This window comes from Nelumbo lutea, chromosome 5 (assembly GCF_056320005.1).
Source record: "Nelumbo lutea isolate HS-2025 chromosome 5, American lotus-T2T, whole genome shotgun sequence".
NCBI lineage: Eukaryota > Viridiplantae > Streptophyta > Magnoliopsida > Proteales > Nelumbonaceae > Nelumbo > Nelumbo lutea.
This window is the reverse complement of record NC_142688.1, coordinates 37,367,200-37,386,049: the sequence shown is the minus strand read 5'-3', so window position 1 is coordinate 37,386,049 and position 18,850 is coordinate 37,367,200. Positions and strand designations below refer to the sequence as shown.

The 18,850-nt window shown below is 35.8% G+C and overlaps 1 protein-coding gene across 2 annotated transcripts; it reads left to right on the top strand.

The window, feature by feature from the left end:
- Positions 1–522: 522 nt before the first annotated feature.
- Positions 523–12,421, top strand: LOC148851766 (ras-related protein RABC1-like). Of its 2 annotated transcripts, none has more exons than XM_088943885.1 (7): positions 523–789; positions 924–1,081; positions 2,673–2,741; positions 4,436–4,501; positions 10,355–10,476; positions 10,617–10,745; positions 12,065–12,421. In XM_088943885.1, the coding sequence occupies exons 2-7, from the start codon at positions 946–948 to the stop codon at positions 12,170–12,172; spliced, it is 630 nt and encodes a 209-aa protein (XP_088800011.1). In that variant the 5' UTR covers positions 523–789; positions 924–945; the 3' UTR covers positions 12,173–12,421. The 2 variants fall into 2 exon arrangements, with proteins under 2 accessions (XP_088800011.1, XP_088800012.1); XM_088943886.1 differs by having other exon boundaries at positions 538–789; positions 935–1,081.
- Positions 12,422–18,850: the final 6,429 nt, after the last annotated feature.

Genomic DNA, 18,850 nt, shown 5'->3' with positions numbered 1-18,850 from the left:
CTGATGAGTGATGAGATGCGCAAGAGAAAGATGCTTATTTGGCTACCTTACGGGCTTCAGTTCAGGAAAAGTAAAACATTCGTTACATTCCAATCCAACGGTTTCCCGTCGTGATCAAATGAGGATGCCACCGCCTGTGGCCGTTGCAACGCCCTTGGTTGTTCAATATTTTTGGGTGGGCCCGCCGTACGAACCCAGCAGCCGATCCCACATTTGCTTGGTAAGTGCCAGGCTGGCAGGCTGTCCGCATCTAACAGCATTTAACTACTTAAAACTTTACACGTGGCTTATGACCTGGTCTCCGCCTGTTTCTTAATCTCACAACCTTTCCCTTTTATCACCTGGCAACTAAGTAAAGCAATATGTAACCTCCACGTGGCAGAATATTACGCGTTTTGTCAGTGGCGCGACCTGTACTGTAAGTCATCAAGAAAGGTCAGACTCCATTTATGAACCGTTCGATTTCCAGATTAACGGTCAGTGCGTCATAGAACATTGTAATACGATAGTTCCTGAAGTACCAAACTGGAGTATTTTAACAAACAATTGGCGGATGGCGGATGGCGGATGGCGGAAGGCGGAAGACGGAAGACCAGATTCTTGATTCTTCTTTGGCTAACAGGAACAGCTGAGAGGACTTTTTGAAGCTTTCTTTGCCTGTCTGCAACCTCTCTTTCTTGTTCTCCTGCTTTATTTACTTCTTATCTTTCTTCGATGTATCTCTCTTTTACATCTCTTGAGATCTGAGTTCCTTCGTCTTCAAATTTATACAGATTCGAAATATAACAGGTACACGAATATAATGATCTCTGATTTTTTCTTATTGTTTCCCCGAGATTGATAAGCATTTTGATTTTTCTGTTCTTGTGGGGATTTTATTGTGATTTGCTCATATTGTATAATTTAGTTGAGATTTGTTTTAGGATTGTTTCAGGGGAGAACTCGATGGATTTGTCAACGAGCCAACCTGAATTTGATTATTTGTTCAAGTTGTTATTGATTGGAGACTCTGGAGTTGGGAAGAGCAGTCTTCTTTTGAGTTTCACCTCCGATACCTTCGAAGATCTCTCTCCCACGATTGGTGAGTTTCGCCCTGAGCCATTTTCTCTTTCCATAATGGAATCTTCTTTTGTCCTTTTTTAATGTTTATATGGTATTTTATTTCTTTTCGTTGGATATTTATTAAAAGATACTGCAGTGTAGCTTTTTTTTTTTTTTTTTTTTTTTTTTTTTTTTTTTTTCTGAGTGGGTGAAGGAAATGAAAAAAAAAATTATGATTTTTCATTGGATGGAATTTCTAAGTTCCAGTGTTATAAATCGAGAAGTGCAGATCAAGCACAGAACTTGTTACTCATGTATAAGTGTTAGGAGGTTCTGTTTTAAAAGGTATTAAGTCTTAAATGGTTTAAATTTTGAAGATTAAGTAGCTAAAGTAGTCATCTATCTATCTATCAAAAAGTAGCTGAAGTAGTCTCTTCTACATATTCTTGCAACTAGTTAATTTTTATTCTTATTACTAAGAGTAAAAATCAATTATCCGGATTCATCTAGACAACTTGATGTGCTTGAGAAACTTCTCCTGTAGTAGAGGAAAAGTTTTCTCCCCTTATGTGAGGAATGTAATTAAGACTGATGGCAGTTTGGCATTGAGATTTACATGAGGAATCCAGACTTGTGACAAATTCAACTTTTAAATTCCTCATTGTCATAAATACATATTAAACCCTTCAATACCACATCTGATATTACTCATACTTTTAAGTTTTATCTATCAAGAGCACATTCCATAAGTTGAAAGAGAGTTGGGATGTCAATGAGCATGGTCCCAAGACTTGATAAATTTGCTTTCTTGATGTTCCGATTATCTTTGTCAAGTGATAAGTTACTGGAAAGTTATTTTTCTTATTTGGTGAAGGATGGTGCACAGATGAGTCAACCATCCAGGGAAAGTTTCAAACTTCAAATAATCTCAATATGGTTTACACCATTGAACTCCTCAGTGACAAGAGCTCAATGTGTATAGAAACATTAATACTGCTATATGGTAGGTTATACTTTACTAGTGACTACTTACGAAATTCTTTCCTCCTAGATCCTGCAATGAAGATCTTGTAAGGTGCTTCTTAGGATTTTACCTCAACCTTCTGAATCACCCTATTCTCTCTTCATTGTGACTGGAACCCCCTACATTCCATGGAAAAATCCCAGTCCACATACAAGGATCATTATCCGATATCGGTCCCAGCTATACATGGTGTTGGCCTGTTGGGATGAATGGACTGGATATTTCTATCAGAGTAGGACCTGCATTAGCATGCTTGTCAGCCACCCAAGGTTTTACTTTCACTTTGGCAAGAAAAAGGTCAAAATTGTCTTACTAGTTTCACAATGGATGAAGATGGTTGAAAAGTTTATATGTTCTATATTTATAATAAAAGTCAGCATGTGGAGATGAATCTTTTAATCATCTGCCCTTTTGGATTGATATTTTCAAAGCAGATTCGTAGAAATTCCTTTGCCTCAACAGAAAGTAGAAGACACGCTTTCTTATATTTTGTTAAGCACTAGAAGGATTTCTTTATCAGTTGACTACTTTCATGTATACTAGTAACTGCTTCTGTTTGTTTCCATTATCACCTAATTTGCATTTCCTTTCCTCTTTTGGTCTGTAGGTGTGGACTTCAAGGTGAAACTAGTCAACCTTGGAGGGAAAAGGTTGAAGCTTGCAATATGGGATACAGGTAATGTTTTTCTTCTTGCATGTTTCTTAGCATTATTATTATTTTTCATTTATAGAGTTATTTGCAATCATCAGTATCATCTCGATCAATATTATGTATATATCATTTTTCCAAAGTAACTACTAGTGTCTCTAGTGCTTGGAGAAGAAAAATTATCTGATTTTGCAGCTATATGTTTGGGAATTGACATTTGGTACAAAGGATTTATATTATGCTGTTAAGTGGTAAAAAATGATCACATATGGAAGACAAAAAGAAGAAATTGTTAAGCATTGTAGGCTACTAGTTTAGAACCACTAGCATGAAGCATGGAATTATTATTATTACTATTGTTTTTTGATAAGTGAAAGTATTGCATTAATATGAATATGAAGGGGGTCAGAAGCCCACCAAAGCATGACGTTGTCAATAAGTAGTCCTAAAATTGCTCCCAGTGAAACGGCAGTTTGGATAACTAGCATGAGCAGATTGACACACAGAACTGCCATGTGAGAAGGGGAAACGTCTTTATTGCTAGAGAAATTGACTCAAAGTACATATGTGGGTGTTTTTATGGACAGGTGCTGAACTAGACCCTTCTCTAGATTACCCTTAAATTTTATGATTTGTAACATTTTCACTTTTTACGGAAGATCTTAGACTGGATAATGTTACTAAACCTATCAAGGAATTGGTGAATTTGACATAGCCAAATAATGGGTCCCAATTTAGGGATATATCTAGGAATGTTGGATCACTTGAAGAGTGGATGAAGGCTACAGTCATTGTGAAGCGATCCACCCCTCCTGCAGTTGGAAACAATATTTTAAAGTGTCTTCAACTAGATGACTATAAAATTCCCACCAGTGGATGGTTGATATGAGTTATTGATCTTGGTTTGCAAAAGCATATATATTACTATCAAGGTTTAAAATATCGATACAGGCCGATATGCCGGTAGGGGTGTATCAGCCTTTATTGAAGCTCGCCCACCTTTTTTTTTTCTTTGAAACTGGTTCAGAGGGGTCGTCTAAGGCTGGTCTACCCCGTGAACCAGGTCATACCCTGATATGACCCCTGTAGGGGCATATCGTTAAGCCAATGATACGATACGATATGTGATGTTTCACTTAATAAATACATACACGTTTCTATATATCCATCTTATATTAACATAATAGAGATTTATCCCCTAGTTTTTTGTAGGCCAATGAAATGTTGTTTTTATTTGCCTTTAATGTTTGGTTTTCTCATATTTGTTCACTACTTCACTTTTATTGTTTTTCTAGTTGCTACACTAACTAGAGAAACAAGATAATCATAAAAGAATAGGGAGACAAAACAAACTAAAAACAAGATCTTTAATATAAATAATCATCATCGATGCCCAGGAGACAAGGCACTCCATTGTCACCCAGCCTCAACTTAGAGCCTAACAACAATGGTGCAAGACACATTTGACAGTTGTGGCCTATGACCAAATATTTCTTTTATTTCTTTCCTAATCTCTGAGTTATACATATAAAGTTTCTTTATCAAATACTAGAATCTGAACTACCACTTACTTGATGATGTTGCTTTCTTGTTTTTCTTTTCTAGTGACAATAATGACAAATTTGCCTGTTGGTCATTTTCACCCAACCTTCATCTGGAGCCATCAGATATTATTTTCCACAATATAACTAAACAGGTTTATCTGTAATTTCATTGTCCAGCTGGTCAGGAGAGATTCAGAACATTAACAAGCTCATACTATAGAGGAGCACAAGGGATCATAATGGGTACATTATTTTCTGTCCCTTGATATTTCTTGTACCTGTGGATAATGTAATTTATATTGTAATTTCATTTGTTTTTTATGTCAAAACTGCATTTCATGACCGTTTGTTTTTGTTTATGATGTTTTCTGCATACATAAATTGGAAAATGGTTGCCATTTTCTCTGTTGTTTTTCTTTTTGTAGTGTTATATATTTCATAAATAGTAATTACATTATAACTCCTTACAGCCATAAGCCATTTGAGATTTTCTAAGTTTATCATAATACATAACATGTGTCTAGTGAATCAGGGATGGTTCAAAGTATTGATGTGTCTATTCACTCTATTTGAATGCTGATTTGTCGTAACTATATGAATCAAAATGCTAAACAGGACACCTAGTGGCTCTTATTTTGTTTTGTTGGAAAACCATATAAAACTGTTAGGAGATTTGAGATAAGATCAATTATGGTTCTAACAAAAAAAAGTTGTTATTATGATAAGGATGAGATGGAGAGTTTGAGGTGGCCCAAGATAATTTAGGATAGAATTTAGATATATTTTTATCTATACAAGAGTCTCTTACATTTCTCTGTTTAAGTTGTAATAATCTGATTATCTTTAGTAATGCGATATTTTCAACCTTCTTTTATATTTCACATGGTATCAGAGCTGGAGGTTTATCAAACTAGAGTTCTCTCAAAGTTCTTCCCATGTTTCCTGTGGGTGACCTGCATCTTTGCCACCCGCTGTGTGTAGTTTCATACTTAGCTTTATTCATTTATTTATTTCCATATCTTAAATTTATTTTGTGTTTATACTTAAAATAGTTATCTCCATATCTAACTCTTTTACTCATCCTCATCTGTGTGCGACACCCACCAATGCTCTCCCCTGCATCTGCGAAGACAACAATGACTTTCCAACTTTTTAACTAGTTTCTACTCTTTCTTAGACTCTTACATCAGTGCACCAGCACCGGCCTGAACATATCTCTCTCAAATTGCCATCTCTGGTAGAACAATAATCTGCATTATAAACCATTGTCATTCCTTCCTGGGAATATCACTACTTGAACGGAGTCACCCTGCAACAAATTTGGAGCTTTGGCAATGATCCATCTCTTCTTCATGGAGCTCCTCTACTTCTTTTACAGTTTCATTCTCATACTCTTGTTCAATTTGGTCTCATAGGGCTCTGTTTGCCGAAGACACATCTATCAGCGGATGTCTGATCGATTGGAAGAGGTCTCACCATCAAAGACCCAATATTAGATGCCATTCTCCTCTATGTTGCCCCTCTATCAACTTCTGCACAACACACCTCTTAAAACTAAATTGGACTCAAGCTCTTAGTCATCCATCGTTCTTCCTATCTTTCCTTCTCCTTAGAGGTGTCAGACCTATCCTCTCTTCAATGATCAGAAGTGCTTGAGACTTAACTAGGGATGTAGGAACAACTTGTGTCTACCCTAATCTTTGCCGCTGGTACCACCTCTGGAGACTAGGATGAGTGGTAAAAATAGGAGGACTAGCAGGAGGGGGAGGAATGGGAATAGGAGATCTAGAAGGAGAGGAACCCTCCATGAGAGTGGGAATAACTATGGAAGGCTAAACACAAGACTCAACCGGAGCTGGCAAAGGAAGGGATGAAGAAAACAGTTCAGAACTCTTCCCCTCAAAAGGATGACTATAAAAGGGAATTGATTCTGCAAAGGTGACATCCATGGAAACAAATCGAGAACCACTAATGGGATCAAAACAACAATACCCTTTTTGTGTGTAGGCATAACCAAGGAAGATACACTTCTGAGCCTTGGGTTCAAACTTATGTCTCTTGGAACTAGGAATGTGGACATAACAAGTGCAACCAAAGACAGAAAGAGGAATGAAGAATACCTCAACATTGGGAAAGAGGACACCAAAAGAAGATTTTATCTCCAAGACTCGGGAAGGCATAGGATTAATAAGATAAGTGGTTGTTAAAACTACATCACTCCAAAATTTCATAGGAACATGGGTAGCAAAAAGAATACTCCTTGCAACTTCCACAATATGTTTATTTTTCCTCTCCGCTATTCCATTTTGCTGTAGAGTATGCGCACAAGAACTTTGATGAACAACCCCAAGTTTTTCAAAATAGGATAGGTTATCAAAATATTTCTTAGCATTGTTTGATCGAAATATTTTGATGCAAGTATCAAATTGAGAGAGGATACATTCGTGGAATTGTTGCACAAACACTTTATCCACAAGACTTGGGAAGATATGGTTAATAAGATAACTTGGTTGTTAAAATTGCATCACCCCGAAATTTCACAGGAACACAGGTAGCAAAAAGAATACTCCTTGCAAGTTACACTATATGTCTATTTTTCCTCTCTACTACTACATTTTGTTGTAGAGTATGGGCACAAGAACTCTGATGAACAACCCCAAAATTTTCAAAATAGGAGGTAAGGTCCTTCTCAAAATATTCCTTAGCATTGCCATTGTCTGAATGGAATATTTTGATGCAAGTATCAAATTGAGTTAGGATATATTCATGGAATTGTTGCACAAGTTTAGGCACTTCAGCATGAGAGCGCATAAAGTAGATTCAGGTATATCGTGAAAAAATCATCAATAAATAGGATAAAATATTTATGTCCACCCATACAAGGTAAATGGTAAGGCCTCCACAAATCGGAGTGAACAATATTAAAAGGAATAGTCAATCTTTTATTGCTTGTAGGATAAGTGTTCTTACAATGCTTTGAGAACTCACAATGTAGACTTGACAAACTTATTCCTTTAACTAGTTCTAGAAACAATTGATTCAATGAAGAAAAGGATAAATGGCCTAAACAATAATGACATAACATAACACGACTAGTGGACTTTGAAACAAAAGTAGCTCTTTGAGGTTGTACTTGGCTTTGCTCAGGCATGTCTAACGGATATATCCCATTCGCCTCATGGTCACTTTCAATCACTTTCTGAGATTTCATGTCTTAAAAAACACAACTTAAATGATAAAAGGTCAAACTACAATTCAAGGATTTAGTTAAATTACTAACTAAAAGCAAATTGGTGTTAAGTTTAGACATGTAAAGAACAAATGATAAGGTCAAGGCATGTGAGGTCTTGATGCCTCCCTTTCCTGTAATAGGGGCAAGAGAGCTATTAACAAGGGATATTTTGTCCCGACTAGAAAGAAGCTGGTAAGAGGTGAACAAAGTGTGAAACACTAGTCATGTGGTTAGAGGCACCAAAATCAATTTTCCAAGGGATTTTATAAGTACCTAAGATTTGTGGCATGAATACCTGAGTGTGCATATGCAGAGGAAGGAATGGTCTCTGATGAACTAGATGTTGTAGCAGTAGAGTCCAAATGATTACTGATTATTCGACCATACTTTTCATACTTAGCCCTGGCAGCTACAAGTTGCCCTCCCATTGACTTCTCACCACTCTACCCCTATTCGTTTTGTGAGGAGGTGGTTACATTTGCATTCCCACCTTTTCCATTCTCAATCCTTTTTTCATTGTTTTCTTTCTTGAGTCTGGCAGGAATGAGCTCTCGGTGCAACTTCCAATAGGTGTCTTTAGTATGTTTAGGCTTCTTGAAGTACTCAGACAATCTTTCTTCCCAGTATTGACCTTCGGCTTCATCCCGGCATTAGCATAGTGATCAACCTGTGGCTCTACAGATTGATCTTATCTTCTACTTTCCTCACTACTCACCATAGCATAAGCCTGAGACAAAGTCACCTCATCCTTTGCCACTGCTATGTAGTTTTCCTGCATCCACCTTTCATAGGTAGGGTCGTCCTCCTTCGGTTTTTTCTTGCTCCCAGTAATGTACCCCCATTTCTTTCTAGTCACACACATTTTAATTGATTGAGACCAGGATAAATAATTGGTTCCATCCAACTTCACAGTGGTCACTACCCTTAACGAAGTCTCCATAGACCCTCATGTCCAAACCTAGAATTTGTAGAATATTTGGTTTCTCCTCTAGTTTGCTCCATTGAATGAATGAATGCAAACGGAAATCAAATTAAGGATTTAGTAGGCTGGATTTGCTATTTCAAGCAAAGAATTGCTCTTCAATCACCCAAAACTAGGGTTTCACAGGACTTGCCAGGATGAGAGAAGGAGAGAAAGCTCAGTCACTCCTACCAAAGGTTTCAGAACTCTATCCAACATAAACAGCCCTTCATAGAAACCAAACAGCTCCCCTTTGATTCCCAAGTGCCAGCTTCAAAGTGTCTCTAGGACCTATAACAAGATTTCTCTAGTTATCTAAGGTTTTTGGGAAAAAAACTCCAAGAACCTGCCTTGGGCTTCAACTAAGGATGAAAGTCTCTACAAAACCTCTCCCAAAACCCTCCAACCTGGGCTACATAAGCTGCTAATTGATCAGCCAATCAGTTTTTCATACACACTGTGTATGGGCTAAGAAAGGAGAAAGATGTTGAAGGTGAGAACCCGTTCTGATACCAAGTTGTGAAATACACCTGCAGTAGTTCAGAAAAATATAGAAAAGAAAAGAAAGGAAGTAGAAGAAAAGATTTCAGCAAGAGCTTGTGGAAGAAGAAGAAGAGAGGAAGAGAGTAGAAAAGATCTTTGATCCCTTCTCTAATCCCCTCAAGCTGTCTTTTATTTCTAAATCTAAAAATGGAGTACAGTTCCTTAGATGCCCTTAATAGGGCAGCCGACACTAAAGAATTAATAAAACAAACAAAGAAAAGGCCCATAACTAAAAGAGCATAAACTTAAACATAACTTAAAACGAATAAAACCACTTAGGATTCAGCCCATTCTCACTACAGAGACATCTGCACATTGCAGCCGTTTTGTCAAACACATGCAGATCTGTGATCCACATGTGTTAGGAAATTTGAGATAAGATCAAGTTGTTATTATGATAAGGATGAGGTAGAGAGTTTGAGATAGGTCAAGATAATTTAGGATAGAATTTAGATAGAGTATTTATCTTTACAAGAGTATCTTACATTTCTCTATTTAATTTGTAATCTGATTATCATCCTTAGTAATGCAATGTTTTCAACCTTATATGATATTTCACATAGACTCTTGGTTCTGGATAACATGGTGGAAATAAACATAAATAATGGGCTTTCTATCAGTTGATTTTCGTTATTTAAACCACATATTTTATTTGATGATCTCAAAGGGTTTTAAGTGAAGTCTGTATATGGAGAAACAGTGAGCTTGAAGCTTATATTGATGTTTCTTTTCCAATTGCTTTGACTTTTGTAAACCCTCTAGTTACGGATGTCAGTGGATTGGTTTAAATGGTAAACCTACCTTGGGTTTTAGGTTGGGTTTGGTGTGGGTTGTTTGCATTGGTAGCATTGAAACATTTGCAAATATAGCCTTCACTTAGTGTAAGGGTACCATTTATGGGAGGAGCAGGTCGGCTTTGGTGTCCCATTCTATTTGGTGAGGTTGATTCAGGTTAGAGCTTAGCAAAAATAACATGCCGGACCCAATCCATTGACATCCCTTCCTCTAGTATTTGGTTCTATAGAAATAAAGCCTAATTCTGTTTCCATGAAGAGAGAACAAATGGTGTTGAATTTCCCAATGTTTGAATCTGATGATTGCATCGAAAGCATAAGATTAAGTCGATAAATTGATATCAAGTGTCCATCCTTCAATTCTATCTATCTAGATGGGAAGAGGTTTCTCTATTTGATCTTTAGAGGTAACCCTTTTGCATGTATTCCCAGCACTGCATCTTCTATATCTACCACTTTTATTGTTGTCTTTTTAAATCAACCAATTTGTGTAAGTATATACATTATTGAAATTAAAAAATTCTTGTGCAAAATCCTGTAACTGTGTTTTCTCTTGGAAACCACAGTTTATGATGTGACACGGCGAGAAACATTCACAAACCTTTCTGATGTGTGGGCAAAGGAAATTGACCTCTATTCAACCAATCAAGATTGCATCAAGATGCTGGTTGGAAATAAAGTAGATAAGGTACTTCATAAGATATACTGATCCTTATGTTTTTACTGAGCCTTTGAGGGGCACGTTCATAACAAGAATTCTTTGATTGATACCAAAGAAATGAACTATAAGCAACTTTCTTTTGTTTCATGTGCATATTTTTTTACCAGGAAAGTGAAAGGGTTGTCACAAAGAAAGAGGGAACTGAATTTGCTAGAGAATATGGGTGCCTCTTTCTTGAATGTAGTGCTAAAACAAGAGTTAATGTTGAGCAATGCTTTGAGGAGCTTGTATTGAAGGTATGTGCAATGCAAACTTCTTTTGTCTCTTTTTTCCATGATTGCATAAACATGCAATTTGTAGAATTTGCCTTTAAAACTTGATCAAGAACATCTATAAATCTTCCTGATTATTCTAGAATTTATAGATGTTCTTCAATTTAATTATGCTGAACATCATTTCATTAATGGAATTGAATACAAACCTTTACTTTCAAGGACAGCAAACAAGAACAACAGAACTCAAAGCTGGTACCCAACAAAAAACTAGGAAAACCTTCAAAAAGGGGTAAAAAACAGACAAAGCAAAAGCCATACAAATAATGGTCCCTATGTTTGTAAGTTCTGCATTACAATGATATGGTATCTCCTGATCCTCTCCCCCAGCAAGCCCCACAGCAATTAGGTCAGAAGATCTGAGTCCTGCTGAACAATAGGATCAACCTAAAAGACTAGGATCTTGCCTCTCTGATGATTTGATTAAACCAAGGTTCAAAATATCGATACGCCCGATATGCCGGTATGGGTGTATCGGGCGAATCGATACTCCTTTCGGTGGTTTTTTTTGCCAACTGGTTCAGGGGAGCCGGTTTAGGTCTTCGCCACACCCTGAACCGGTCAGACCACCGATACACCCACTGTAGGGGCGTATCGGTGAGGTGCTGGAATGATATGTATCGGCCAATACGTGTCGATATTTTGAACCTTGGATTAAACCTTAAACTCCAGGGGCCTTGGGAATAATTTTTTATACTTGCTTCAGATCTTGTTATGTCTTTGGCTTTTGCTTGCTTCAGGATAAGGGGTTCTGTTTGGATTGATGTTGTCAGACTGGAACCAAGCTAGAGAATTGAACCAGTGGGCAGGTTACCTTTTTGGGTGCTATTAGTAGGGGTGCAACTTAGGCAGGCTTGGGTCGGGCTTTTGTCAAAATTTGAATGAGCTAGGGCCAACCCAAGTTGCACCCGTACCTGTTGGCACTTTGGTGGTTTCCATGGTCAGAATTTGTCAGTGGGACGGTTAAGCATTAAAACCCTGTCCCAATGACATCCAGTTCTGTCCAATTCAAGTCAGGCAACAATGGTTAGCCTATTTCTGCCTGACCATGCAAAACAGCCAAAATACATCATATTCATGTTATTTAATAAAATCTGTTTTAATTTTATATTCTATTCATACTCCAAATTAGGCCTTCATGTTTGCACCGAATAAATAGATAATTGCACTTCCTCATCAAACAATCATGCTTCAAAATTGAAATATGCACGACTTTTTTCCTTAGTTTAACAGGCGAGTAGGTGGAATTTATAGCCTGTGATGACGGTTGTGGTGATATACAGATATTGGATACACCGAGTCTCTTGGCAGAGGGTTCAACAGGCGTGAAAAGAAACATCTTCAAACAAAAGCCTCCACAGCCTGATCCATCGACCAGTACTTGTTGCTAACGCTTGTAGCTAACACAATTTACCATCCATGATTTCTCCCATCTCCACATCCGACAACAGTGGTTCCTGCAGTGATAGTTGTGGTGTTGGTGTGCATGACAGTTTATTACTTGGTCTATTGGTCACTTATATGTACTATTTGTTGAATGGGAAGCTGTAAATTTGTTTTAATAGTACACTTCGTTGTGATTTTGTGATCTACTCTAGAACTATTATGACAAGGAAATGTTCTTATTCTTAGCTGCTTTATATTTTAGGCTTTTAGCAATGTGCAATGCACTTCAAGGCGGTGTGGACTACCCTAATGAGTACTCAAATTGTTGTTTTGAAGTCTCCAACTTTTATGTTTGTCAAATTCGGATACAACTTTATTCGATTTGATAAATATTTAAATTTGATCGATTATTTAATTCTTATATATAATATATAAAATATTTAAATATTTTATATAATATATGTATAATAATTAAATTATATAAATAATTTATATATTTATATATTTTATATAAATAAAATATTTATTTGATATATTTGTTAATTACCTAAAACAATTAATCCGTCAAATTTAAATCAAATCAAGTATTCGAATTCAAACATTGATTTTTAATATCCGTCTGATATTGAATCGAATTCGAATGAAGGGAGAGTATTCATTTGTACGAATTGATTATTGGATTCATATTTGTTCATTGGAGTCTAATTCAATGAAGGAAAATATAAGTTCATTCTATTTATAATTGGATCAAATATAGATCCATCTCTTTTTGTTCTTATAATGCATATTTAATCAATAATCTTGATGAAGGTAGGATTCAATCCCTAAGTCTCTACAACCAACCAAAAACTTTTCCAACCATGATTTTGAAAATCGGACCGGACTAGATGGTCATACCGGTTAACTTAGGAATCGGTCATGGATCCCAATATGGTTTTAGGGCCTGTTCGTTTCCTCTTTACTCTTATCTCTTAAGAGTAATTTTTTAACTTTAAGAGAAAAGTGGTTGTTTGTTTCCTCTTATCTCTTATCTCTTAAAGTGCAATCATACAACTTTTTGTTTTTCAACGATGCCCCCAAAAAGATAAACAAAAACTCTCATATATGAGGTAAAAATGAATATTTGATAATTTCAAGAATTTAGAATTCAGAAAAACATTCTCTACATTCAGAGTTCAAAGGAAAGAAAAGTTCACCAATACCAATATACTTCAATGTAATTATTGCACTTTCAGATGTTAGACTTCAGAGCAAATAAGCAGACCCTTAGACCCCAAAACTGTCCATCGAGGTCTGAACTAGATAGTTCACCATTCCAATGTTTAACAAACATCCACTAAGACAAAGTATAAAGTTAGCGGGTGATTTGTTGACTTTTGGTCTGGCACCAAGGTTCCAATCTTGTAGTTTTTATTAGGGGTGCAATTGAGTCGAGTCGAGCCGAACTTTGCGATGTCTTGGCTTGGCTTGACTACGGTACTAATAGGGTTGAATTTGAGCTCAAGTTTAGATCAAAAGCTTGAAAATGAATATATATATATATATTGTAATACATAGTATATTCTTATATTATATATAAAATATAAAAATATATTTTACACAAAAATATATTTTTATAATATATTATCAAATATATTTTTATATTCTATAATACATGTGTATGTATGCATGTATGTATGTATGTGTGTGTTAATCGAGCCAACCTCATGAGCTTTTGAGCCAAACTTTCTATTGGTTGAGCTCAAGCTTGAATAACTAATCAAGCTTACCTCAAGGTTTGAAATCGATTGGAACTCAATTAGAAACGAATTTCAATGACCCTAATTGAACTTGAGCCCGAAATAATTCAGTTAGAGTTTGATTCAATTGCAACCTTTTTATACCAAGAAATTATAGCTTATGGTAATCAAATAAATTTAAGGGATTTTGAGTAGCTACGTGTAAGGAGTAATGCTAATTTGAATTTGGAGAGACTATTAAAAAAATAGCAATATTTTCTTAACTAATACCACAAGAGTACTGGTTCATATTTTGTGCCATGTATAATTGCCAAAAACCATTTTTGTTTCTAATTTTATGACTTTTTGCAAAATAAATAATGAAATTTGTTAATTTGACAAAATCATTGATGTTTAAAATGTAATGAAAATGAGTAAATCTATGATGCCGGGATGACATGATATTGGAAGAGCTTTGACCAATCAACCCAGTGGTGTATTTGACAACTATCACCTGATTGGTTACCACTTTTATGACATTAGTTGATTGGTTATAAGGTTTCTTGGTATCATGCCTTCCTAGTATCATATTCAAACCCAAAAATAAAACCAGTGAAAATAAAATTTCTTCTTTAAATAAACACATTGGTAACCTACGATGCCCTTTCATTGATCTAATTATCACAAAACCTATATCCTAAACTAGCCATTATATTATGATCCTTGGGTATCACTTTGTAGAGCTCTGCTCCAAGCCTTCTCTTTAATTTATGAAGAAACCCCTTAAACTATCCCTAAGTTTTAGGAATTGGATTTATACATTCTACGCCTATGGTCTTCACTTCAAGAACTATTTCCTAAGGGTGATTAGTGAGAATGTAGTCATCTTCCATGAAGTATGCATTTATGTTGACAAAGATTTTTTTGTTCAGTCAAATCATAGAATAGGTACCCAATAAAAATTTTGGGGTAGCCTACAAATAGGCACTTCATTATTCTAGATTCTAGTTTGTCAGTACTTACATTTTTTACATGTATTTGACAACTCCAAGTTTTCAAGTGTCAGACATTTGGTTTTTTATTGATCCAGAGCTCATAGGGAGTATTTGGAATCGACTTGGTTGGAACCCAATTTAACAAATATATCTCAATTTCTAATGCATAACCCCAGAACGATATGAGTAACTCTAAGAAAATGAGTAAGGAAAAAACCCGTGTTTGATTCCTTCTTCAAATACATCATTTAGTTGTGGTGTAGCCAGAGGGATTAACTGTGAAACGATTTCATTTTACCTAAGGTAGTCCCTAAATTCATCTAAGAGATATTCATCTCGATCTATTTGATGGTCTTTGATCTTCCTGCCCAATTACTTCTTAACTTATTGTTTAAATTCGTTGAACTTTTCAAAGGAATCAAATTTGTGTGGCATCCGATATATGTACCCATACCAAGAAAAATCATCAATAAAGGTGATGAAGTAGACATATCCACCTTGTGCCCTTACGTTTATATTACCTATGGATCTTTGGGATTTTCTAGTAAATGGACATTTAGTAATTTTGCACTATATGCATAGTTCATAAATTTACACATTTTTTAATTTTAAAATATCCAAAGGACCATCCTTAACCAATCTTGTGATTATTTATTTGTTAATATGGTTAAGTCTGAAGTGCCACAAGTAGGTAGGGTTAACGGTTTCACAAATTCTTTTCATGAGAATGGTGGTTGTAATTTGTCCAATAACATTAGATTCTAAGGAAAGCTACAATATATAAGGACCATTCTCTATTTCTCCAACAATAATGATTTTGTTATTCAACTTAATGGAAATCTTATTATTGAAAAACAAGAATATCCATCACTACTAAGTTTAGAGATAGAAATTAAAATTCTTTTAATTGTAAAATATAAAAACAATCTTTTATAAAAACTAAAACTCCCCCCTAAAAACTTACTCTACTATGCATATGGATGTAGTTTTAACATTTGATGACATCTCCATGTAAAGTACCACCTTGCTATTAGTCACATTTTTTCTTTCTTTGAATCCTTGCAATGTGTTATACACATGAATAGATGCACCTAAGTCAATACACTAGGAAAAAGCAGAAGTAACCAACAAATTGAGTTTTATCACATAAGTTTTGGTCTTACCTTTGATAGGTTTTTTCTTAATGGATTCCATGTACTACAGGCAATTTGCATGCAATAATGATACTTGTCGAATGATTTGTCTCTCTTATTCATTGGGGTGCCCCTGTTTCTTCTGAGGTTTCTTTTTTTTTTTTTTTTTTTGCTTTTCTCTTCTTGCTTGTTCTCCTTAATTAGCTCCTCTACCCTCTGTAACGTGTTGCTGAGTTCTTGCAAGGTAAATTTCATCTTATTCATATTGTAGTTCAACATGAATGGATTAAATGGAGCAGAGGAGGTAAGGATTGCATTAATTTTGGTCTCACCATCCAATTCAGCACCAAGAGACACCGGTTCATTTATGTAACCAATCATCTTCATGGTATGGTTGTGGAATGACATACTCTTAGTCATCTTTGTAGTCCTCAACTATTTGAGGACCATTTGCCTGGTATAATGATTCTGCTTCACAAACATGTCTTTAGACTTTCGAGCATCTCCTTTGTAGTAGAGAGATTTTTATCTTGCTTTTAAAGTGATTTATTGATGGATGTGAGGATGTAACATTTTTCAAGAGAATTCTTATCTTGCTAGTCACTGTATGCTTTTCTTCTATGCTCAAAAGCATCATCTCCAAGATCTTCAGGTGCATCCTTAGTCATAACCTTTTATAATTTCTTAGGCGTAAGGAATGTATTTAGGTTGTGTTTCCAATCTACCTAGTTAGGTCCTTTGAGATTATAGTCGTCAAGCAATTTGTCAAGGGGACTAAATGTCATTTCTAAGAGAAAGAACATTTAGTCAGTTTACGACCTTAATTCATGTTACCTAAGATGGGATTTTGTTTAAGTTTCACTCTCATTTACTCATCTTTGAGATTTCCCTCGTATCCATAAAAGGAGGCATTTTCACACCTCTAAGAGTGTAAGGAATTACATAGGTGCATAGGGTCAACTATTTTAACTGCACAATCCTGTCACTTCTGTGAAGGATACCTCATCCATTCATCTAATGAACTTTCCTTTAGCTTCTATTGTACTGGGATTCATTGTTATTTTAGGTTAAACCACTTCAATAGCTAAGTGCAAATCCATCACAAGAAACACCAAAGGTTCCATGAAGAGTCTTCCATTTTAGGATTGGCCTTCCCAATCAGTTTTTAATGTTGTGTCATCTTATGAAGTGATCTAGGTGCATCCACAATCAAGTAGATACCCCCATTTTAAGATGCGTCTCCACTTAACATTTCAACTCACTATCTCACTAATGATGGAAGGCTTTTAAAGATGACTTCCTAAGTTCATCCCTATATGTAGCACTTATATAATCAGTGAGAAAACATTTAAATTTGCAGTCCCAACTGGTCTAGGGTTAGGTTAACTAAGGTAACTCCCACTAACCATCATAAGACTAGAATCCCTAAGTCCATATGGGTTAAGCGAATTGGATGATCCCTTTGGGAAGAATCTGAAATTGACTTAGTTTGGGAAGGAAATTATTTAATAAACCTTGGAATAGGGTTGAGTTGGTTTGACCCCATGGAACAAGCTAGAGTCACCAAAAATCTCACATGGCCAAGCACTTATGGTCATGTTCCATTTAGCATACTAATTATGTAAACACAATCACATAAAACAATCAATAGAAAGAAGAATTAAATAAATAGTTGAGGCCTTAGCCCATTTAACGCTAAAACACTATAAGCCCACATAATTAAGTGGCCATGTGACTAATCACATTACTTTTTAACAGTCCAAGTAATGGGCCTTGTTGTAATAAGCAATATGGCCCATACGTTAATGCTGTCAACATTGGGTTTACCTTTGCTTTAATGTCCATGAGTTTTGTCAAACGTGGATCAATTGAATTAAGGTTTCAGCACTTCAAACCTCTGATAATAAGTGAATTATTCACAGCAATGGTGTGAATTTGGGCTGCAACAAGTTTCTACTAACATGGCTAGAAATCGGCCATCAGATGGATAATTCTTAGCCATCGATTTTAGGATTTGAAGTGTCGCAACCTTAACCTAATTGTGATAATGTGATTTGAAAAGTTATTTTCATTTGCCGAAAAATATCATTTGAAAAGTTATTTTAATTCGTTGGAATAGTGAGGCAGTAAAATACCACTTGTTGCGACTTTGCTAGCTATTTATAAACGGTGAGACTTATGCAAGTTTAGACATTTCTTTATTCTATGGCGGATGATTTAGGGGCTATTTAGCATTGCCGTTGCTTTTTGTTGCTTTATATGACAATTAGAGAAATAAAAACTGATGTTTCCTCTGGCTCTCCATCCAGAGAGAAATAATTATCTGATAAATAGATTAATCAAATAAAATTTCAAACTTCATTCTTGAAAATGCCTATATGATACTGAATTGACACCCGCTATCTAATACGGAGCCAAACTGTCATGTGCAGCAATTTTAATTTATTTTAGTTTATTGAGTCGGCCCAAATAACTACTTGTAGTGTGCTAGAGTTGCTATTTCTTTTAGTTTTTATTTTCTAGCAGTTGCTAAGTTTGTTGGGCCTGTAAACTATAAATTCTATTATTTTCGAGCAATGAAGGGAGGAGATGAAAAAAAACTTTCAAAGGCTTGTCTTTGAATTCTGTTTCCCAAATTCTTTGATTCTGCTCTTACTTTGCCTTAGCAACATAGCTTGAGGTCGAGGTAGGGGCGAGGAAGGGGTCGGGAGTGTGCCATCAACTCAGAACGTGACAGGTTGGTATCAGAGCCAGTTATGGCTGACGATCAATGACTCCAACGATTTGAAATTCAGGTGGAGAACCTGAGCTCAGGTCAAAAGAGACTCCTTAAGCAG